Here is a 19,471-nt window from a genome sequence, read left to right on the forward strand (position 1 = left end):
GGTCTGGCGGACCAATCCAGTCATGTGTGGAGTCAGGTGCAGGCTGGAACGTGGATCTCTTTGGTGCTCCTGCGGTCTGCTGTTGGGAGCTGCACTGACGGATGATGAGTGCTGATAACATGGATCCGTGTGATCCACCACCAGGACAGTATGACTTTCGTAAAAAACATACCGCTGTTCTACCAGGCATTGTAAATAAATCTATTATTCTAAGAACGGTATGTATGAAGGACTCTTCAGCTGCAGGACAGTCTTGACGTTTGCTTTTGGACGCGTGCAAAGTAGTCCAAGCATTAGACGCCCAAACGTCTTTGAATACATTTGTATGTCGTATAAAAGTGATATGTATTTATGTTTATATCCTCAGGTGGATGTTAGTTATGGGTCAGACGATGCTTTGGACTCCATTCTGCGTTTAGAGTTGGGCTGTTCAAAAGGAGACAAACTGTATTATGTTCAAGGGATCTAAAATATTCGAGAGAACTTATATATACAGCCAGTGCTCTGACATCAGAGTGACGCGGTCAATGCTGATGGTCGATCAGAAGTGAAACCATAGCAGCGCAAACAATCGCTGACGTCTCTGACTGCATTTTGTTTACGTTGCTATGGTTACAGTCTGCCTCGTTTAATTACGTTGCTATGGTTGCATTCTCTTTTTGTTTTATTTATTTTAAAAATAAGTTTAGTTTGATTTATTTCTTGTGTTTCAGGTGTAAAACAAATACCCCTTTGGAATTATTCTAATTTAACCCACTATGATTCAGTCCTTTTTCAGTTCAGTTGTGTCCATGTACCTTAACACTGTCTTTTCTCAGTTCAGTTTGTGTCTTAATTATCTACCGCTCTGTCATTGAGGTTCAATGGTCTGACTGGGCAAAGTGGACCCTTGCACTGGCACGTAGAAGGAGAGTTATTTGAAATCAGGGTCCGTGGGCCTCGTGGCTCGCTCGCCATCTTGTAAGGACAAAAAACCTGACCTGTGCAACAGGCCATAAAGAAAATAAATAACTATCAATAACTCAAATCAACCAATAAAGTGCTTCAGGAACTGTGGGTCAATTAACATTAGCTGCAGTGGACACAACTAGACCCAAATTGATGGCTGACTGCTGTCAGCTGGACGCCCATTTCACCTAACTTGATTAGACAACTCGTTTTTTTTCTTCGACTTATGAATAAATCTTGACATTTTTGCCATCATCAAATATACACAATACATTTGTACTTGTATATAACCCAAACGTTTATATTTAAAAGTACAAACACAAATATTCAGTGCAATAAGGGTTTGTTTTCACTCACCTAAAACACTCGGTCTGTGCAAACACAGACCGAGTGGGTGCTGCTCCTAGTTTTGACCAAACTCTTCACACAGGTGTTTGTCACTGTTTTAGGTTTAAATCAAACATTTTTAATCACAGTCCTTTTTCTGTAATCAATGTAGTTACTTTTTGATGGTCTGACGTTCTCTGTCTGCTTCTGTCTCTTTCCACTCACCTCGACAACATTCCCTGCAGTGTCTGTGGTTCTTTGTTCTCTGTTTGTTAGATCGAGTTATGTTTCAGTTCTTGAGTTGATGTATGTCTCGTCTGTAACGTTTGTGTTTGTTGAAGTAAAGTCTAGTTTACGTTACTCGCTTAGTTCTGGTTTGGTGTTTGAGTTTTAAGTTGTGTGTTTAGGTCTATGTTGAGTTCAGGTCCTAGTTTCTCTGTTTTTTTTTTATATGTTGAAACTTTATTCAAAATATGAGTGCCAGGGTTAATGTGGTCAACAAACATATAATATTTAAACTGTGATTTAAGTAAGCAGCCTTGTGACCCATCAGGCAGGAACCCATCTCCTGTGTCTGTAGCATGAGGTGGCTTTATGTAAGAGAAAACGGCCACCACTGCTATGCTCTACAGGAAAAAGTGATTATCCGAGTTTGATGCTATACTGGCTCATTTCACTGGGGACCCTCCTGGAACCCCTTCAAGGACAAGTAATAATGTATTATGTACCATACTAAAACTGACCTGTGTTATGTTGACGGTCTTCACAGGACAGGAAACTCTGTGTTTCTGCACACATTCCATCTATATGTGGTATAAATGATGACACATAATGTGTTACATGCATATTTATAGTGTTTGTATATCTGTATAGTGCGTGTTGGAGCACATACATATGTTTAGGCTCCTGCCATGAGTTTCATTTTCATAAGAAGTTGTCTCTTAGAAAGCATTACAGCTTCTATAGAAAGCAGAGATGCATACTTCTGTTCACTGGTCCAGGTCAGTTGTGTGTGGTTGCTGCTAGGTCGGGGTCGGGGGGTGGTTTGCCTCGGCCGTGTCCGTCTGCGGCTCGTCATCTCAGCTTGATGGCATGCAGAGCGTAGTTAATGGCTGTACTGTGGGTCCAGCTCCACCCTCCTGTCACTGGGTTGTAGAGCATGCCCTGCACAGACCGCACCGAGAAACCATTGTACTGGAGCAGGCGCTCTAGCTCCACAGGGCTGATGAACTTCCCCCAGTCATGGGTCCCCATGGGAACGATACGTAGCAGACGTTCTGCTGCTACGATACCCAACGCATACGACAGGCTGGTTTTATTGATGGTGGTGATGAAGAGCGAGCCGCCCGGCTTGAGCACAAGGCTGCTGCAGTGAGCAAATGTTCCCTGGTCGGCCAGATGTTCCACCACCTCTGAGGCCACCACAGCATCAAACTCCTCCTCCGCTTCAACGGTGAGCTCTTCCAGAGTACAAGTCTGGTATCGTACCCGCTCACGGAGGTCTGGGTCGCGGGGCGAGTGGAGCCGTGCCGTGCCGATACCGTCCTCCACGGGGTCGATGCCTAACACGTTGGCTCCCAGGCGACCCAGGGGCTCTGAGAGCAGGCCACCTCCACAGCCAACATCTAGTATCTTGAGTCCTGCGAGGGGTTTCCCCGGCCGCCCTCCGTGCACGGTCAACAGATTGTCCCGTATGAAAGGCACTCTTAAGTCGTTCATGGCGTGCAGAGCGGCGAATTCTCCTCGTTCGTCCCACCACTTGCTGGCCAGTGACTGGAACCTCTTCAGTTCATCGGGGTCCACTGTAGTTTGGGAGGCTGATCGAACACTGATATGACAGCGCGGGGCGTTTTGATCGACATCCGCACACGTGGTCCTCTGCAACGGCTGTGTGCAGAGGACACCGAAGTCCGGCTGAACGCATTCCTGACCGAAGGACTTTGCAGCCGCAGGACATTCTTGACATTCGCTTTTGGACGCGTGCAAACTAGTCCAAGCATCAGACGGCCAAAGTTATTCGAATACATTTGGATGTCGTATTAAAGTGCTATGTATTCGTGTTTAGGCGGTTATATGCACTACGCTAGCGGCTAGCCAATGTGACCTTAACTTCCTCACGCCTCAACTTCATCTACCAGTTCTCTGTAGTGATGCCGCACTGCTTCAACCGTCTCCGTACACTTTGGAAGTGAGCTCTTTTATGCCCATATATGGATATAGCTGATGTCATCAGTATATGCCTATATATGGGCAAGCCCCCTTTTTGTGCGCATCCAAAGTGGAGCTGACTGATTTGTTTGCGGCTGATAACATGACGACACATTGAGGTTAGACCAATGGTTCTCAAAGTGGGGTCCGGGGTCACAATCATTTTAACCCCTTTATCCATATTTTATACTTTGGCTATTCAAAAATAGCAGATCTACAAGCTCATCGTGCGGCACTGAGTGCCACGCTACGGGCTTGTAGATCTTCTATTTTTGAAATAATCTTGAAAAATCTTTAAATCTTTTTTTTTTAAAAGGGAACATTTGTAACACAAATCTTTGCTTCTGGGGGTCCCTAGCACAACATATTTTCAGGTGAGGGTCCGCGGCCACATACATATCAATTTGTGTTGTCCTCGGCACGAAACATTTGAGAACCACTGTGTTAGCCTTGTGGTTAACCCAGCTACACTCCATATTTGGGCGTAGCTGCCTTTGGAACTTATGGTTATTGCTGATGAGTCAGAGTGACGTCAGAGGGCCGCCCGTCCACCCGGCCAGCCCTCCCATTAAGCCAATTTTAATAAGGGATAAATATTAATATTATATATTAAATGCATTTTCCAATTATTTTAGGGTCTGTGTGATGTTCTGCGCTTCCTACGTTTAACCCAGACCGGGAACGCATCTGTGTCATTTTAGATGTCTTTGGCTTTCAAAAATAGCAACTCTACAAGCTCATACCCCGGCACTCTGTGCCGGGGTATGAGCTTGTAGATCTGCTATTTCATTTTAATCTTGAAAATGCGTGCAAATCTTTGAATGTATACATTTTGAAAGCAAATATTTGTAACTGTCAAACGTCTCAACAAATGTCTTAATTTTCCTGAAAAACTATCGTTGCTATGTCAGTGGTGCTCAAACTTTTTCATGTCAAGCCCCCATCAAAATATGTCGTTCCAGGGAGGACCCACCAGCAAAGATTTTAGTTAAAAATGTTTGACCTTGTGGTTAGAGTGTCCGTCCTGGGGTCGGGAGGTCAGGGTTCAATCCCCAGTCGGGTCATACCAGAGACCGGGGGGGTCAGAGACTATAAAGATGCTCCCCAATGACCAAACAACTGAAACATAACTCAGCCTCACAAACACAGGACCTGACACAAAACCAAAACCCAGCAGAGAGAATGCATGAGTCACTTTCCCACCGGGACACGCCCCCCTCACCTAGGCTGAGTGGCAGAACATTGAGCAGCATGGAGCGTTGGAGTTTGGAAGCGCTTATTGTAAATCACTCACCGGCCCTGCGTACCACCTGTTTCTAAATGTCCCATAATGCGTGAGGCAGCAGGACTTTGAGTTATTGAGAACGAGCGCTTCCAAACTCTGACACCTAGAAAATAATCACCTGCATGGAATGTATTGACAGAAAGTAGCTCATTACATTACATTACATTACAGTCATTTAGCAGACGCTTTTATCCAAAGCGACTCCAAATAGCTAAATCAAATGAGCATGAGCTAAAACAAATAAGTGTTTAGTCGATACACTTATTTGTTTTAGCTCATGCTCATTTGATTTAGCTATTTTGTCTCATCTGTTTAAGGAAATAGGTAGCTGATATATTGCACTTTTACCTTAGCGCTAGGTATACTCTTGGTTGCTTGTTTTTGCAGAAAATGCACTAAAGACTTCTGGTGTAGTTTTCGTTCCCTACCTATGTTGAATCTCATAACATGGGGGTCATACCTATGTTCCCCGGACCTATGTTCCCCCACTAAGGTTAGGGTTAGGGTTAGGTTTAGGTTAGGTACGGTCCCCATAACATGTCTACGGTGGATTTTTATGAAACAAAAACTTTCCGTACAGCTGCCATGTTGGTAGTTAAACGTCAACATTAATATGCTGACGTTTGCTAGCTAACTAAATTTAGCAAGTGCTAAGTTCTAGCTAGCAACTTAGCATTAGCTAATTTCATTTAGCTAATGTTAGCTACTGTAGCTAGCGAATGTTACCATAGCTAGTCTGCTAATTTAACAAGTGAAACTTCTCTGCCTTGAATTGCAGTGTTTTTAATCATTTTCAAAAATAGCTACAAGCTATTAAGGAACATTCTGCTGTGAAGGCACAGCTGCTCTGAGAGCAAAATTGAGAAAGTGCCCTGAGAGCGGCAAATTAACATTGTTGCATATATATACCTGTAGAAGGCTATACGCTTGCATATATATACCTGTAGAAGGCTATACGCTTGCATATATATACCTGTAGAATAGTATAAGCTGCCCTGAGACCGGCATTGAGAAACTGCCCTAAGAGCAGCAGATTAATGTTGTTGTATGTATATCATTTAAGCTGCCCTGAGAATAGCATTGAGAAAGTGCCGAATTAGTTACATTTTCGCCAGAAACAGACTGTATCAAATATGAGTGACGATATAAGAGCCACCTCCCTGACAATATCGCAGAGACTGTTTGTTTATTTTTGGGCCACAATTCTTATATGAGACGATTCTAAGATGACCCAATCTTATTCTCCATAGAGAAATTACTTCCGCAACCCATGGTGATGTCAGGACTTCGGTACTATGTCTATGAGTTGAGTCATATAGGTGTTTTTAAAGTGAGATTTCTCCAATTTGGAACAGTAAAATGTATTATATCCATTGATAGATCATGACCTTCTCATGTGGTTTCCATTGAAAAAATGAACATACATACAGTATGAAGGTCTTCATAGATGAAAGTTCAAAGTTCTGAGAAATGTCTTTGAGTTGATTCTTACAGGGGTTTTTGAAGTGAGATTTCTCCAAATTTGTGGATGCCACATAAATGTGTGAAATAATATATTTCCTGTCCAGGTATGATGAGTATTGAAAGACAACGATACACAAGAAACAGCATACTTGGTGAAAACAGGGGAATATATTGGTTAAAATATGGTTGAATATTTAACACCTAAATGTAGTGTACGGAAAAATGTTTTGTTTTGTGTACGGTGATTATGGCCATTATGATTCATTTTCTGTTGACATGGTTCACTCATAGGGGGAGCTGTGGGAAAAAATGTAGCAAGAGTTCCACAGGAAGTGAGGTATCAGGAACAGCTATAAAAGTGGAGGAAGTGAGGCGGCGGGGGGTTCCCTTTTAGATATAAAAAAAAATGTGTTTGGTGGTGTTTGAGCAGCCTGATCTCCAGAGATCTCCGTAACATTGCACGGATCCAGTGCACTTCATTCCGTGGATAGTCGCCTAGAAACCCCGAAATTGCGTGCATATGTACGGCGAGTCCCACGGTGGGCGTAACCAGTCGCAAGCAGTCCCCACAACAAAATGTACGATTCTGTGCCTATCGGTACATAACTCAAACGGCGCTGAGTAGGCACAGGCGAACGTCACACCCTTCAGGACGGCAACTCGGTCGCCTTAGCTCCCTCGGTGGTCCTTCACGGGGTGACAGTTCGCCTGTGACTGCGCACCTCCGTCATGGTTTAGTCACAATGGGGGAGATGCGAGGCGGCTATGCACGGAATTTCGGGTTTTTCCGTGTCTATTCACGGAATTTCAAAAACTTTAAAAACGTTCAAAGAGAACGTTTCCTCTGGAGATCGGGTTGGTTTGAGAGAGAGACTCTTGTAAGCCTAAACTAAACCAAAATCAGGAATTGAAAAACCACTGAATAGTGTGGCCGGAGAACTTTGGGATCTGGAAGGAGAGAAGTTTGGTCGAGGAACATTTCTGAGGGTTTAGCTCTGAAGCCAGTCAGAGCTTTTGGACAAAGTTCTCCTGACTTGAAGTAAAGGTGGGGTGAGGAATATACTTGTTTATGCAATGCATTGCCTTTTTATTTGATGACTTTGCGGAGTATTGGATTCTCGGAAAATAGAAGATCTACAATACTTTTGGATTACTTTAAGGAAACTTTACTCTTTGGAGACATTTAAAATAACTTTGCGTTTGCGGGACTAAAGTACTGAGTTTGATCATTCTTAATTTAAAAAAAAGTTTTAAAAAAAGTGTGATAAAGTGTGCTGATCATTTAATGGAATTTAATTATTATTTTGTTTGATTAAGATTGGGTCAGATACAATACTGCATTTAATTTCAAAAGCAACACTTTTGTGTTTTCTTTTTGGTCTGCATTACCGTTTTTTTTACAGTATAAATAATTACTGCTGCAGGTACGTGACCTTTATGTCTTTAAAGACGGGGTGCCGTGATTTTCAGTGATATTTCCCCCCCTAAAACATAATCATCAGGTATTATGGTTATACTAGGAGGAAGATTTTTTTCAAAAAAGTGTACAGAAATTGTTAAAATTATGTTTTTATGTGGACACGCCTCCAGTTCATTAAGTATACCTGGTTCTCACCTTAGCACCTCCTCCACCAACTTAGCACCACCCACCTGTCCTAGTCCCTCCTCCTCCTCATGCCCACACCTGTTGTGTTATGATAATGAGGGGGAGGGTATATTTTTACTATTGGCAAGTTTGACCCTCAAGGTTTCAGCCTCCAGGTAGAAACTCAAAATAGTCAGAGAAGACATAAAACACCATAAAAACACCACCAGGGGGCTTAATGAAGTTCTATCAACCTCATAGACACATGAAAAACAGAAAAAGTGCAAAACCATGGCACCACCTCTTTAATATAACTCAGACATACAATGTTATGGTTCTGATTGTTATACATTTTATAAATTGGCACATTAAAGTTTTATAATATAGGTGATTTTAAAGAGACATTAATTCAATTAGGAACAGTAAACATTTATAATATAGATCAAGACCTTCTAATGTGGTTTCCATTGAAAAAATGAACAGACATATGAAGGTTCTTTTTAGATGAAAGTTCTGAGGAATGTCTACGTCTTACTGTTGAGTCGTATAGGTGATTTTAAAGTGACATTAATTCAATTAGAAACAGTAAACTTTTATAATACGTTCATCAGTGATAGATCATGACCTTCTCATGTGGTTTCCATTGAAAACATGAACAGACATATGAAGGAGGACATAGGAAGGAACATGTTATTCCAACCAGTTCCTTTCCCCTCCATCAGGCAGTATAGAACCAGGATTACTGCATGTTTTTTTTGTGAGGGTACCTACCCTAGAGACCAATTATTTGTTTACCAACATTGAGACTGGACACACAGGTGACTGTTTCTGTGTGCGAGCAGCTAAACTACTGTTTGTGTGTGTCTGTGTGTGAGCAGCTAAACTACTGTTTGTGTCTGTCTGTGTGTGAGCAGCTAAACTACTGTTTGTGTGTCTGTGCGAGCAGCTAAACTACTGTTTGTGTGTGTCTGTGTGCGAGCAGCTAAACTACTGTTTGTGTGTGTCTGTGTGCGAGCAGCTAAACTACTGTTTGTGTGTGTCTGTGTGCGAGCAGCTAAACTACTGTTTGTGTGTGTCTGTGTGCGAGCAGCTAAACTACTGTTTGTGTGTGTCTGTGTGGGAGCAGCTAAACTACTGTTTGTGTGTGTCTGTGTGCGAGCAGCTAAACTACTGGTTGTGTGTGTCTGTGTGCGAGCAGCTAAACTACTGTTTGTGTCTGTCTGTGTGCGAGCAGCTAAACTACTGTTTGTGTCTGTCTGTGTGCGAGCAGCTAAACTACTGTTTGTGTCTGTGTGCGAGCAGCTAAACTACTGTTTGTGTGTGTCTGTGTGCGAGCAGCTAAACTACTGTTTGTGTGTGTGTCTGTGTGCGAGCAGCTAAACTACTGTTTGTGTGTGTCTGTGTGCGAGCAGCTAAACTACTGTTTGTGTGTGTCTGTGTGGGAGCAGCTAAACTACTGTTTGTGTGTGTCTGTGTGCGAGCAGCTAAACTACTGGTTGTGTGTGTCTGTGTGCGAGCAGTTAAACTACTGTTTGTGTCTGTCTGTGTGCGAGCAGCTAAACTACTGTTTGTGTCTGTCTGTGTGCGAGCAGCTAAACTACTGTTTGTGTCTGTGTGCGAGCAGCTAAACTACTGTTTGTGTGTGTGTCTGTGTGCGAGCAGCTAAACTACTGTTTGTGTCTGTCTGTGTGCGAGCAGCTAAACTACTGTTTGTCTGTGTCTGTGTGCGAGCAGCTAAACTACTGTTTGTGTGTGTGTGTGTCTGTGTGCGAGCAGCTAAACTATACTGTTTGTGTGTGTGTCTGTGTGCGAGCAGCTAAACTACTGTTTGTGTGTGTGTGTGTCTGTGTGCGAGCAGCTAAACTACTGTTTGTGTCTGTCTGTGTGCGAGCAGCTAAACTACTGTTTGTGTCTGTCTGTGTGCGAGCAGCTAAACTACTGTTTGTGTGTGTCTGTGTGCGAGCAGCTAAACTACTGTTTGTGTCTGTCTGTGTGCGAGCAGCTAAACTACTGTTTGTGTCTGTCTGTGTGCGAGCAGCTAAACTACTGTTTGTGTCTGTCTGTGTGCGAGCAGCTAAACTACTGTTTGTGTCTGTCTGTGTGCGAGCAGCTAAACTACTGTTTGTGTGTGTCTGTGTGGGAGCAGCTAAACTACTGTTTGTTTGTGTCTGTGTGCGAGCAGCTAAACTACTGTTTGTGTCTGTCTGTGTGCGAGCAGCTAAACTACTGTTTGTGTCTGTCTGTGTGCGAGTAGCTAAACTACTGTTTGTGTGTGTCTGTGTGCGAGCAGCTAAACTACTGTTTGTGTCTGTCTGTGTGCGAGCAGCTAAACTACTGTTTGTTTGTGTCTGTGTGCGAGCAGCTAAACTACTGTTTGTGTCTGTCTGTGTGCGAGCAGCTAAACTACTGTTTGTGTCTGTCTGTGTGCGAGTAGCTAAACTACTGTTTGTGTGTGTCTGTGTGCGAGCAGCTAAACTACTGTTTGTGTGTGTCTGTGTGCGAGCAGCTAAACTACTGTTTGTGTGTGTCTGTGTGCGAGCAGCTAAACTACTGTTTGTGTGTCTGTGTGCGAGCAGCTAAACTACTGTTTGTGTGTGTCTGTGTGCGAGCAGCTAAACTACTGTTTGTGTGTGTCTGTGTGCGAGCAGCTAAACTACTGTTTGTGTCTGTCTGTGTGCGAGTAGCTAAACTACTGTTTGTGTCTGTCTGTGTGCGAGCAGCTAAACTACTGTTTGTGTGTGTCTGTGTGCGAGCAGCTAAACTACTGTTTGTGTCTGTCTGTGTGCGAGCAGCTAAACTACTGTTTGTGTGTGTCTGTGTGCGAGCAGCTAAACTACTGTTTGTGTGTGTCTGTGTGCGAGCAGCTAAACTACTGTTTGTGTGTGTCTGTGTGCGAGCAGCTAAACTACTGTTTGTGTTTGTCTGTGTGCGAGCAGCTAAACTACTGTTTGTGTCTGTCTGTGTGCGAGCAGCTAAACTACTGTTTGTCTGTCTGTGTGCGAGCAGCTAAACTACTGTTTGTGTGTGTCTGTGTGCGAGCAGCTAAACTACTGTTTGTGTGTGTCTGTTTGCGAGCAGCTAAACTACTGTTTGTGTCTGTCTGTGTGTGAGCAGCTAAACTACTGTTTGTGTGTGTCTGTTTGCGAGCAGCTAAACTACTGTTTGTGTCTGTCTGTGTGTGAGCAGCTAAACTACTGTTTGTGTGTGTCTGTGTGAGAGCAGCTAAACTACTGTTTGTGTGTGTCTGTGTGTGAGCAGCTAAACTACTGTTTGTGTGTGTCTGTGTGCGAGCAGCTAAGCTACTGTTTGTCTGTCTGTGTGTGAGCAGCTAAACTACTGTTTGTGTGTGTGTGTGTGTGTGTCTGTGTGCGAGCAGCTAAACTACTGTTTGTGTGTGTCTGTGTGCGAGCAGCTAAACTACTGTTTGTGTGTGTCTGTGTGCGAGCAGCTAAACTACTGTTTGTGTGTGTCTGTGTGCGAGCAGCTAAACTACTGTTTGTGTTTGTCTGTGTGCGAGCAGCTAAACTACTGTTTGTGTCTGTCTGTGTGCGAGCAGCTAAACTACTGTTTGTGTGTGTCTGTGTGCGAGCAGCTAAACTACTGTTTGTGTGTGTCTGTGTGCGAGCAGCTAAACTACTGTTTGTGTGTGTCTGTGTGCGAGCAGCTAAACTACTGTTTGTGTGTGTCTGTGTGCAAGCAGCTAAACTACTGTTTGTGTGTGTCTGTGTGCGAGCAGCTAAACTACTGTTTGTGTGTGTCTGTGTGAGAGCAGCTAAACTACTGTTTGTGTGTGTCTGTGTGCGAGCAGCTAAACTACTGTTTGTGTGTGTCTGTGTGCGAGCAGCTAAACTACTGTTTGTGTGTGTCTGTGTGCGAGCAGCTAAACTACTGTTTGTGTGTGTCTGTGTGCGAGCAGCTAAACTACTGTTTGTGTGTGTATGTGTGCGAGCAGCTAAACTACTGTTTGTTTGTGTGTGTCTGTGTGCGAGCAGCTAAACTACTGTTTGTGTGTGTGTGTGTGTGCGAGCAGCTAAACTACTGTTTGTGTGTGTGTGCGAGCAGCTAAACTACTGTTTGTGTGTGTGTCTGTGTGCGAGCAGCTAAACTACTGTTTGTGTCTGTCTGTGTGCGAGCAGCTAAACTACTGTTTGTGTGTGTCTGTGTGCGAGCAGCTAAACTACTGTTTGTGTTTGTCTGTGTGCGAGCAGCTAAACTACTGTTTGTGTGTGTCTGTGTGAGAGCAGCTAAACTACTGTTTGTGTGTGTGTGTGTGTGTGTGTGTGTGTGTGTGTGTGTGTGTGTGTGTGTGTGTGTGTGTCTGTGTGCGAGCAGCTAAACTACTGTTTGTGTGTGTGTGTGTGTGTGTGTGTGTGTGTGTGTGTGTGTGTGTGTGTGTGTGTGTGTGTGTGTGTGTGTGTGTCTGTGTGCGAGCAGCTAAACTACTGTTTGTGTGTGTCTGTGTGCGAGCAGCTAAACTACTGTTTGTCTGTCTGTGTGCGAGCAGCTAAACTACTGTTTGTGTGTGTGTGTGTGTGTGTGTGTGTCTGTGTGCGAGCAGCTAAACTACTGTTTGTGTGTGTGTGTGTGTGTGTGTGTGTGTGTGTGTGTGTGCGAGCAGCTAAACTACTGTTTGTGTGTGTGTGTGTGTGTGTGTGTCTGTGTGCGAGCAGCTAAACTACTGTTTGTGTGTGTGTGTGTGTGTGTGTGTGTGTGTGTCTGTGTGCGAGCAGCTAAACTACTGTTTGTGTGTGTGTGTGTGTGTGTGTGTCTGTGTGGGAGCAGCTAAACTACTGTTTGTGTGTGTCTGTGTGCGAGCAGCTAAACTACTGTTTGTGTGTGTCTGTGTGCGAGCAGCTAAACTACTGTTTGTGTCTATCTGTGTGAGAGCAGCTAAACTACTGTTTGTGTGTGTGTGTGTGTGTGTGTGTGTGTGTGTCTGTGTGCGAGCAGCTAAACTACTGTTTGTGTGTGTGTGTGTGTGTGTGTGTGTGTGTGTCTGTGTGCGAGCAGCTAAACTACTGTTTGTGTGTGTGTGTGTGTGTGTGTGTGTGTGTGTCTGTGTGCGAGCAGCTAAACTACTGTTTGTGTGTGTGTGTGTGTGTGTGTGTGTGTGTGTGTGTCTGTGTGCGAGCAGCTAAACTACTGTTTGTGTGTGTGTGTGTGTGTGTGTGTGTGTGTCTGTGTGGGAGCAGCTAAACTACTGTTTGTGTGTGTCTGTGTGCGAGCAGCTAAACTACTGTTTGTGTGTGTCTGTGTGCGAGCAGCTAAACTACTGTTTGTGTCTATCTGTGTGAGAGCAGCTAAACTACTGTTTGTGTGTGTCTGTGTGCGAGCAGCTAAACTACTGTTTGTGTGTGTCTGTGTGCGAGTAGCTAAACTACTGTTTGTGTGTGTCTGTGTGCGAGCAGCTAAACTACTGTTTGTGTCTGTCTGTGTGCGAGCAGCTAAACTACTGTTTGTGTGTGTCTGTGTGCAAGCAGCTAAACTACTGTTTGTGTGTGTCTGTGTGCGAGCAGCTAAACTACTGTTTGTGTGTGTCTGTGTGCGAGCAGCTAAACTACTGTTTGTGTCTGTCTGTGTGCGAGCAGCTAAACTACTGTTTGTGTCTATCTGTGTGAGAGCAGCTAAACTACTGTTTGTGTCTGTCTGTGTGCGAGCAGCTAAACTACTGTTTGTGTCTATCTGTGTGAGAGCAGCTAAACTACTGTTTGTGTGTGTCTGTGTGAGAGCAGCTAAACTACTGTTTGTGTGTGTCTGTGTGCGAGCAGCTAAACTACTGTTTGTGTGTGTCTGTGTGCGAGCAGCTAAACTACTGTTTGTGTGTGTCTGTGTGCGAGCAGCTAAACTACTGTTTGTGTGTGTCTGTGTGCGAGCAGCTAAACTACTGTTTGTGTGTGTCTGTGTGCGAGCAGCTAAACTACTGTTTGTGTCTGTCTGTGTGCGAGCAGCTAAACTACTGTTTGTGTGTGTCTGTGTGCGAGCAGCTAAACTACTGTTTGTGTCTGTGTGCGAGCAGCTAAACTACTGTTTGTGTGTGTCTGTGTGCGAGCAGCTAAACTACTGTTTGTGTCTGTCTGTGTGCGAGCAGCTAAACTACTGTTTGTGTGTGTCTGTGTGCGAGCAGCTAAACTACTGTTTGTGTCTGTGTGCGAGCAGCTAAACTACTGTTTGTGTGTGTCTGTGTGCGAGCAGCTAAACTACTGTTTGTGTGTGTCTGTGTGCGAGCAGCTAAACTACTGTTTGTCTGTCTGTGTGCGAGCAGCTAAACTACTGTTTGTGTCTGTCTGTGTGCGAGCAGCTAAACTACTGTTTGTGTCTGTCTGTGTGCGAGCAGCTAAACTACTGTTTGTGTGTGTCTGTGTGTGTGCGAGCAGCTAAACTACTGTTTGTGTCTGTCTGTGTGCGAGCAGCTAAACTACTGTTTGTGTCTGTCTGTGTGCGAGCAGCTAAACTACTGTTTGTGTCTGTGTGCGAGCAGCTAAACTACTGTTTGTGTGTGTCTGTGTGCGAGCAGCTAAACTACTGTTTGTGTGTGTCTGTGTGTGTGCGAGCAGCTAAACTACTGTTTGTGTCTGTCTGTGTGCGAGCAGCTAAACTACTGTTTGTGTCTGTCTGTGTGCGAGCAGCTAAACTACTGTTTGTGTCTGTGTGCGAGCAGCTAAACTACTGTTTGTGTGTGTCTGTGTGGGAGCAGCTAAACTACTGTTTGTGTGTGTCTGTGTGTGAGCAGCTAAACTACTGTTTGTCTGTCTGTGTGCGAGCAGCTAAACTACTGTTTGTGTGTGTGTCTGTGTGTGAGCAGCTAAACTACTGTTTGTGTCTGTCTGTGTGCGAGCAGCTAAACTACTGTTTGTGTCTGTCTGTGTGCGAGCAGCTAAACTACTGTTTGTGTGTGTGTCTGTGTGTGAGCAGCTAAACTACTGTTTGTGTGTGTGTCTGTGTGCGAGCAGCTAAACTACTGTTTGTGTGTGTCTGTGTGTGTGCGAGCAGCTAAACTACTGTTTGTGTCTGTCTGTGTGCGAGCAGCTAAACTACTGTTTGTGTGTGTCTGTGTGCGAGCAGCTAAACTACTGTTTGTGTCTGTCTGTGTGCGAGCAGCTAAACTACTGTTTGTGTGTGTCTGTGTGCGAGTAGCCTCGGAAACCCAGGCTTTTTTTTGTTACAAAAGAAAAAAAGCCTGGGGGACCGATGCAGGAACGATGGTCTTGGACCTTGTTATCTCCTAACCAATCAGAGTGCAGAGGGGCGTCGCTCTAAATTTGGTGACGTCAGCGTGCTCCGTGCACAGGCCGAGGGGGGGAGGGGAGGGGAGGCGGGGACATAGATTGGTGAAGCAATAGGAAGCCACGCACAAATCCAGGCGGCTGTGTTTGGGTCCGCCCTTCAAGACCATGGATTGAGCTCGTAGCCTCAGGCTAGTGTGCGAGCAGCTAAACTACTGTTTGTGTGTGTCTGCGTGCGAGCAGCTAAACTACTGTTTGTGTGTGTCTGTGTGCGAGCAGCTAAACTACTGTTTGTGTCTGTCTGTGTGCGAGCAGCTAAACTACTGTTTGTGTGTGTCTGTGTGCGAGCTTGGTATCACAATTGTAATAAAGTACAGGACTTGAGTAAATGTACCTAGTTACTTTACACCACTGGTGTCTGCCTATCTTACTGTCTGCCTGCCTGTGTGCTTTTTATGCCTCTTATGGTGATCCCTGATGTTATCAGTATATGTCCATATGTGGGTACGCCCATATATGGGAGGCACCACACTCCCTCACTGAGTTTGAAGTTGGTCGGTGTTGCTGCGTGGAGCCTCAGGCTGAAATTGGCTGCAGTGTCGGCGATTACAAGGAGGGGATTCGAGGGGATTCGAATTCCCCTAAACCAATCACAAGAGATCCACGGATCCGCCTACATCTGGCTTTAGCAGATATTCGCTGATTGGCTTGTCGTTAGACCCACCGCCACCTCCAACTCTCATTGGACGGTACATTTTGGTATGGAAGATATCCTAGGCTCACATTTGAACACCATGGACCAAGAGGCAGTCCCATAGAGTTAAAAAATAATAGAGGGCACCCGAAATCCCCTCCCATCCACTTGCATTGAGTTGCTCACACAGCGCATGGGCCGAAATCACCCCTTCTTCCTGGTTGTGACACGTGGTGGGCGAGGCCTATTTGGGGCTTCTGTGCGTCACTTCTGTGACACGTTTTTACGTCACAGAAGCGCGCAGCCCCGTGCGCAAGCTCGTGTGTCGAGCCCATTGGTCGAAACCGTTTTCGCTCGGTTTTTAAGCTGCAGTACCTCAAATGGCCAGCATGTCCATTTGGCTTCAATGAAACCACTGGGTCCTGGGGGCTTGGGCAGTCCACTCAGAGAGTGGGCGGGGTCTATGGTTTGGAACCAGGCTAGTTCTCAAGATACGTGAACTACAGAGGGACAGATGGACAGGTCACACGGACAGACAGAAAGGTTGCATGCGTCACATTGTGAGCTTGTAGATCGGCTATTATCAAATGGCCGAAATATTATATAAGTAGTGTCTTTTGTAATAATAATCCAAATGTACAAAGTGTAAACTTGTAACTAAAGTTTTCAAATAATTGTAGTGGAGTAAAGAGTACAATATTTGTCTCTGAGATGTAGTGGAGTAGAAGTAAAAGTATTGAAAATTGGAAATAATCCAGTAAAGTAAAAATAGAATCCTCAAAACTGTACTTAAGTACTAACAGTACTTGAGTAAATGCACTACTTTACACCACTGTGTCAGGGGAACTCACATCACCTCCATGTTGACATAAAAATGTGACAAGTTGCCGGAGCAGCGCTTCAGCCCTTCAGAAGTACTCTCTGTCATCGGAGTCATCAGATACTAATACAGGATATGTTTTGTTTTGGGGTTTTGTTTTATGTTGTTTTTTTTTTGTTGGGTCGTCTGGGTAATGTTTGATGTGTCTCTACAGGAGAAATGGCATCCATCCATCACCTTCTACACACCTGCCACACAGATATCCATCATATACGCACGCACGCACGCACGCACGCACGCACGTACGCACGCACACACACACACACACACACAGACGTTTGTATTTACTTTCCCATAGAAAGGAGGTGGCATTCACTGCCACCTATTTTTGGCTTTTTCCCCTTTTTCTTTTTGAGGCCAGTCATGGAAAAAGTACTAAATTGTTTTACTTAAGTAAAAGTATCAATACTGCAATATAGAAATACTCTGTTGCAAGGAAAAGTCCAAAATTCTAAATGTACTTGAGTAAAAGTACAAAAGTGTGTACCAAAAGTAAAAGTACTCATTGTGCAGAATGTCCCATTTCACAAGTTCAAAATGTATAAACATCTTTTGAAAATAGCCGATCTACAAGCTCACAATGCGTCGCGAGCTTGTAGATCGGCTATGTTCAAATGGCCAAAATGTATACAGAGCTTAAGTGGTTAAATGTATCTTTTGTAATAATAATCTAAATCTACAAGTAAGACGCGCGAACGCGGGAAGCGAACGCAAAAAAAATAAAATAAATATAATATTTTAAAAAAAAGTAAGCAATAAAAAAAATTAAACAAAATACAAAAAAAGTTAAAAGGAGCATCTTAGAAAAATACAAATTCACCAAAAAAAAACTTTGAATGTTTTTGAACAATTCAACAAAGTGTTTGAAGTGCCTGTTTCACCCACTTCCGGGGGGCGGAGCCAAAATCCGAGCCCGAAGTATTTGTTCGTAGACCCCCACTTAGGGGGGGTAGAAAAAGTTTGGGAGCGATTCGGGCACTTTTAATTTAACATGGGGTTTCAATGGGGAGTTTTTAGGAGCCTTCTCCGGGGCGTGGCTTCCGGGGAAGGGGCGGGCTTAAACGCAACCTTGACAGGTGTGTTCAGTTTTCAAAGACCTTTCATTTGATGTATGGTACGTCTAAATTGGACATTTTATCTCAGAGGAGCTGCACACAGGCAGTGCACACAGAGATACAGAGACACAACCCGAGCACGGTTTCATAGTAAGCTCCACTTGCGCGCCTCCTTCCGCTGCGTTCGCAACAAAGTAACTGGAGGCGCTCGGGCGCGCCTCCTCGACCTCAAGATCTGCTGAGTCGGCGCGACTCCGTCATGGTCCAAAACTATACTATATCGCCGAAAAAAAGTAGTCCGCGGTTGTTTAAAAAAGTAATGTCCCAAGCGGGAGTCAAAGCAGGGCTTTGATACGAGGCGGCGCGAGGAGGAGGAGGCGCGAGGCGGGGCTTTGATGCGAGGCCGACCTGGCTTTTGTTGTCCCCTCTCACATAGCAACCAGGAAGCTACGCTAGGGGAACGCTGAACTCGCGTTCACACGCACACGTGATAATAGTTATTGTCCATGACGGAGGCGCGCCGACTCAGCAGAGCTTGAGGCCGAGGAGGCGCGCCCTCGTGCCTCCAGGCGCGAGTGCCCGCGCCGACCGGCCGAAGGGCTGCTAGTCGAATCAGCGCCGTCCGAGTTGTGAACCGATAGGGGGAGAATAGATCTTTTCATGGGTTACAGTCTATGGTTACTATCCAGTGTCCACGACGACACACATGTGTGCGTGTGCATGCGCATGTGCATGCATGTGGCTTGCATTCATTGCCCTCTAGTGTTGGTTATACAGAATTGCCTGGGTGGGTGGTGAAAACAAGCGCTCCTTTTTCCATTTTTCCTGGAATGCCAATGTCCCTGTAACATATATATTAATTCAGATGGGGGTCTGCGGAGAAATACAATAATATTCAACTTCCCTTTATTCTACGTTGTCGTCTAAACATGGCCTTAGTGTTTTATATTTGTTGATCTTATGTGCCCGGGACGGTGTCACTTCCACACTCCAGGAATGTGGAAGTGCCGTTCTCAAACCCAAGACGTAAAACCAGAAAACTGTTAAAACGACGGAGGCGCTCCGTCTAGAGCGGACTTGAGCCACGAGAGGCGCCGACTCTAGCGAGGCCGACTCTAGCGAGGGAGTGGCTCAGTGCCGAGCGCTACCAAGTCCTCTTATCAGCCGACTCAGCACTGTTCAAGTCAATGTCCCGATACAGCAGCGGTGATGCAACTTTGATGATGGAGAGAGCCACTATATTTCCGCGAAAAAAGTTAAAATACGGAGAGACAGTATATGCAATGTGGCACTCTGGAGTGAGTGCCATTCTATGTCACACAAAAGTAGCAAAAATAGCCGATCTACAAGCTTATAACGCGACGCAGTGCGACACGTTATGAGCTTGTAGATCTGCTATTTTTGCTATTTTGAATTGGAATCCAGATCTTTTTTTTTTGTTGCTATTTTTGAATTTCTATTTATTTATTTTAAATTTCAAATGCATTTAGTTATACTTATGTTAACTTTATGTACTTAAAGACGGGGTGCCGTGATTTTCAGTGATCCCCCCCCCCCCCCTAAAACATAATCATCAGGTATTATGGTTATACTAGGAGGAAGATTTTTTTCAAAAAAGTGTACGGAAATTATTAAAATTATGTTTTTATGTGGACACGCCTCCAGTTCATTAAGTATACCTGGTTCTCACCTTAGCACCTCCTCCACCACCTTAGCACCACCCACCTGTCCTAGTCCCTCCTCCTCCTCATGCCCACACCTGTTGTGTTATGATAATGAGGGGGAGGGTATGTTTTTACTAT

At 44.6% G+C, this 19,471-nt stretch overlaps 2 protein-coding genes across 2 annotated transcripts in view; both read right to left on the bottom strand.

Annotated features, from left to right (window-relative positions):
• The window catches only part of LOC308075364 (C-type lectin domain family 4 member C-like), a 598,318-nt gene that overhangs the window by 396,441 nt on the left and 182,406 nt on the right, over nt 1-19,471 (bottom strand). The gene's annotated exons all lie outside the window — the stretch shown is intronic.
• LOC308074302 (ubiquinone biosynthesis O-methyltransferase, mitochondrial-like) lies at nt 2,350-3,302 on the bottom strand (the record flags this gene model as incomplete). Its single annotated transcript, XM_080413703.1, is given in 2 exon segments — nt 2,350-3,111; nt 3,114-3,302. Coding segments are annotated over 2 exon segments (951 nt in total).

This window comes from Gymnoscopelus braueri (genome assembly GCF_963280865.1).
Source record: "Gymnoscopelus braueri genome assembly, chromosome: 19".
Lineage (NCBI taxonomy): Eukaryota > Metazoa > Chordata > Actinopteri > Myctophiformes > Myctophidae > Gymnoscopelus > Gymnoscopelus braueri.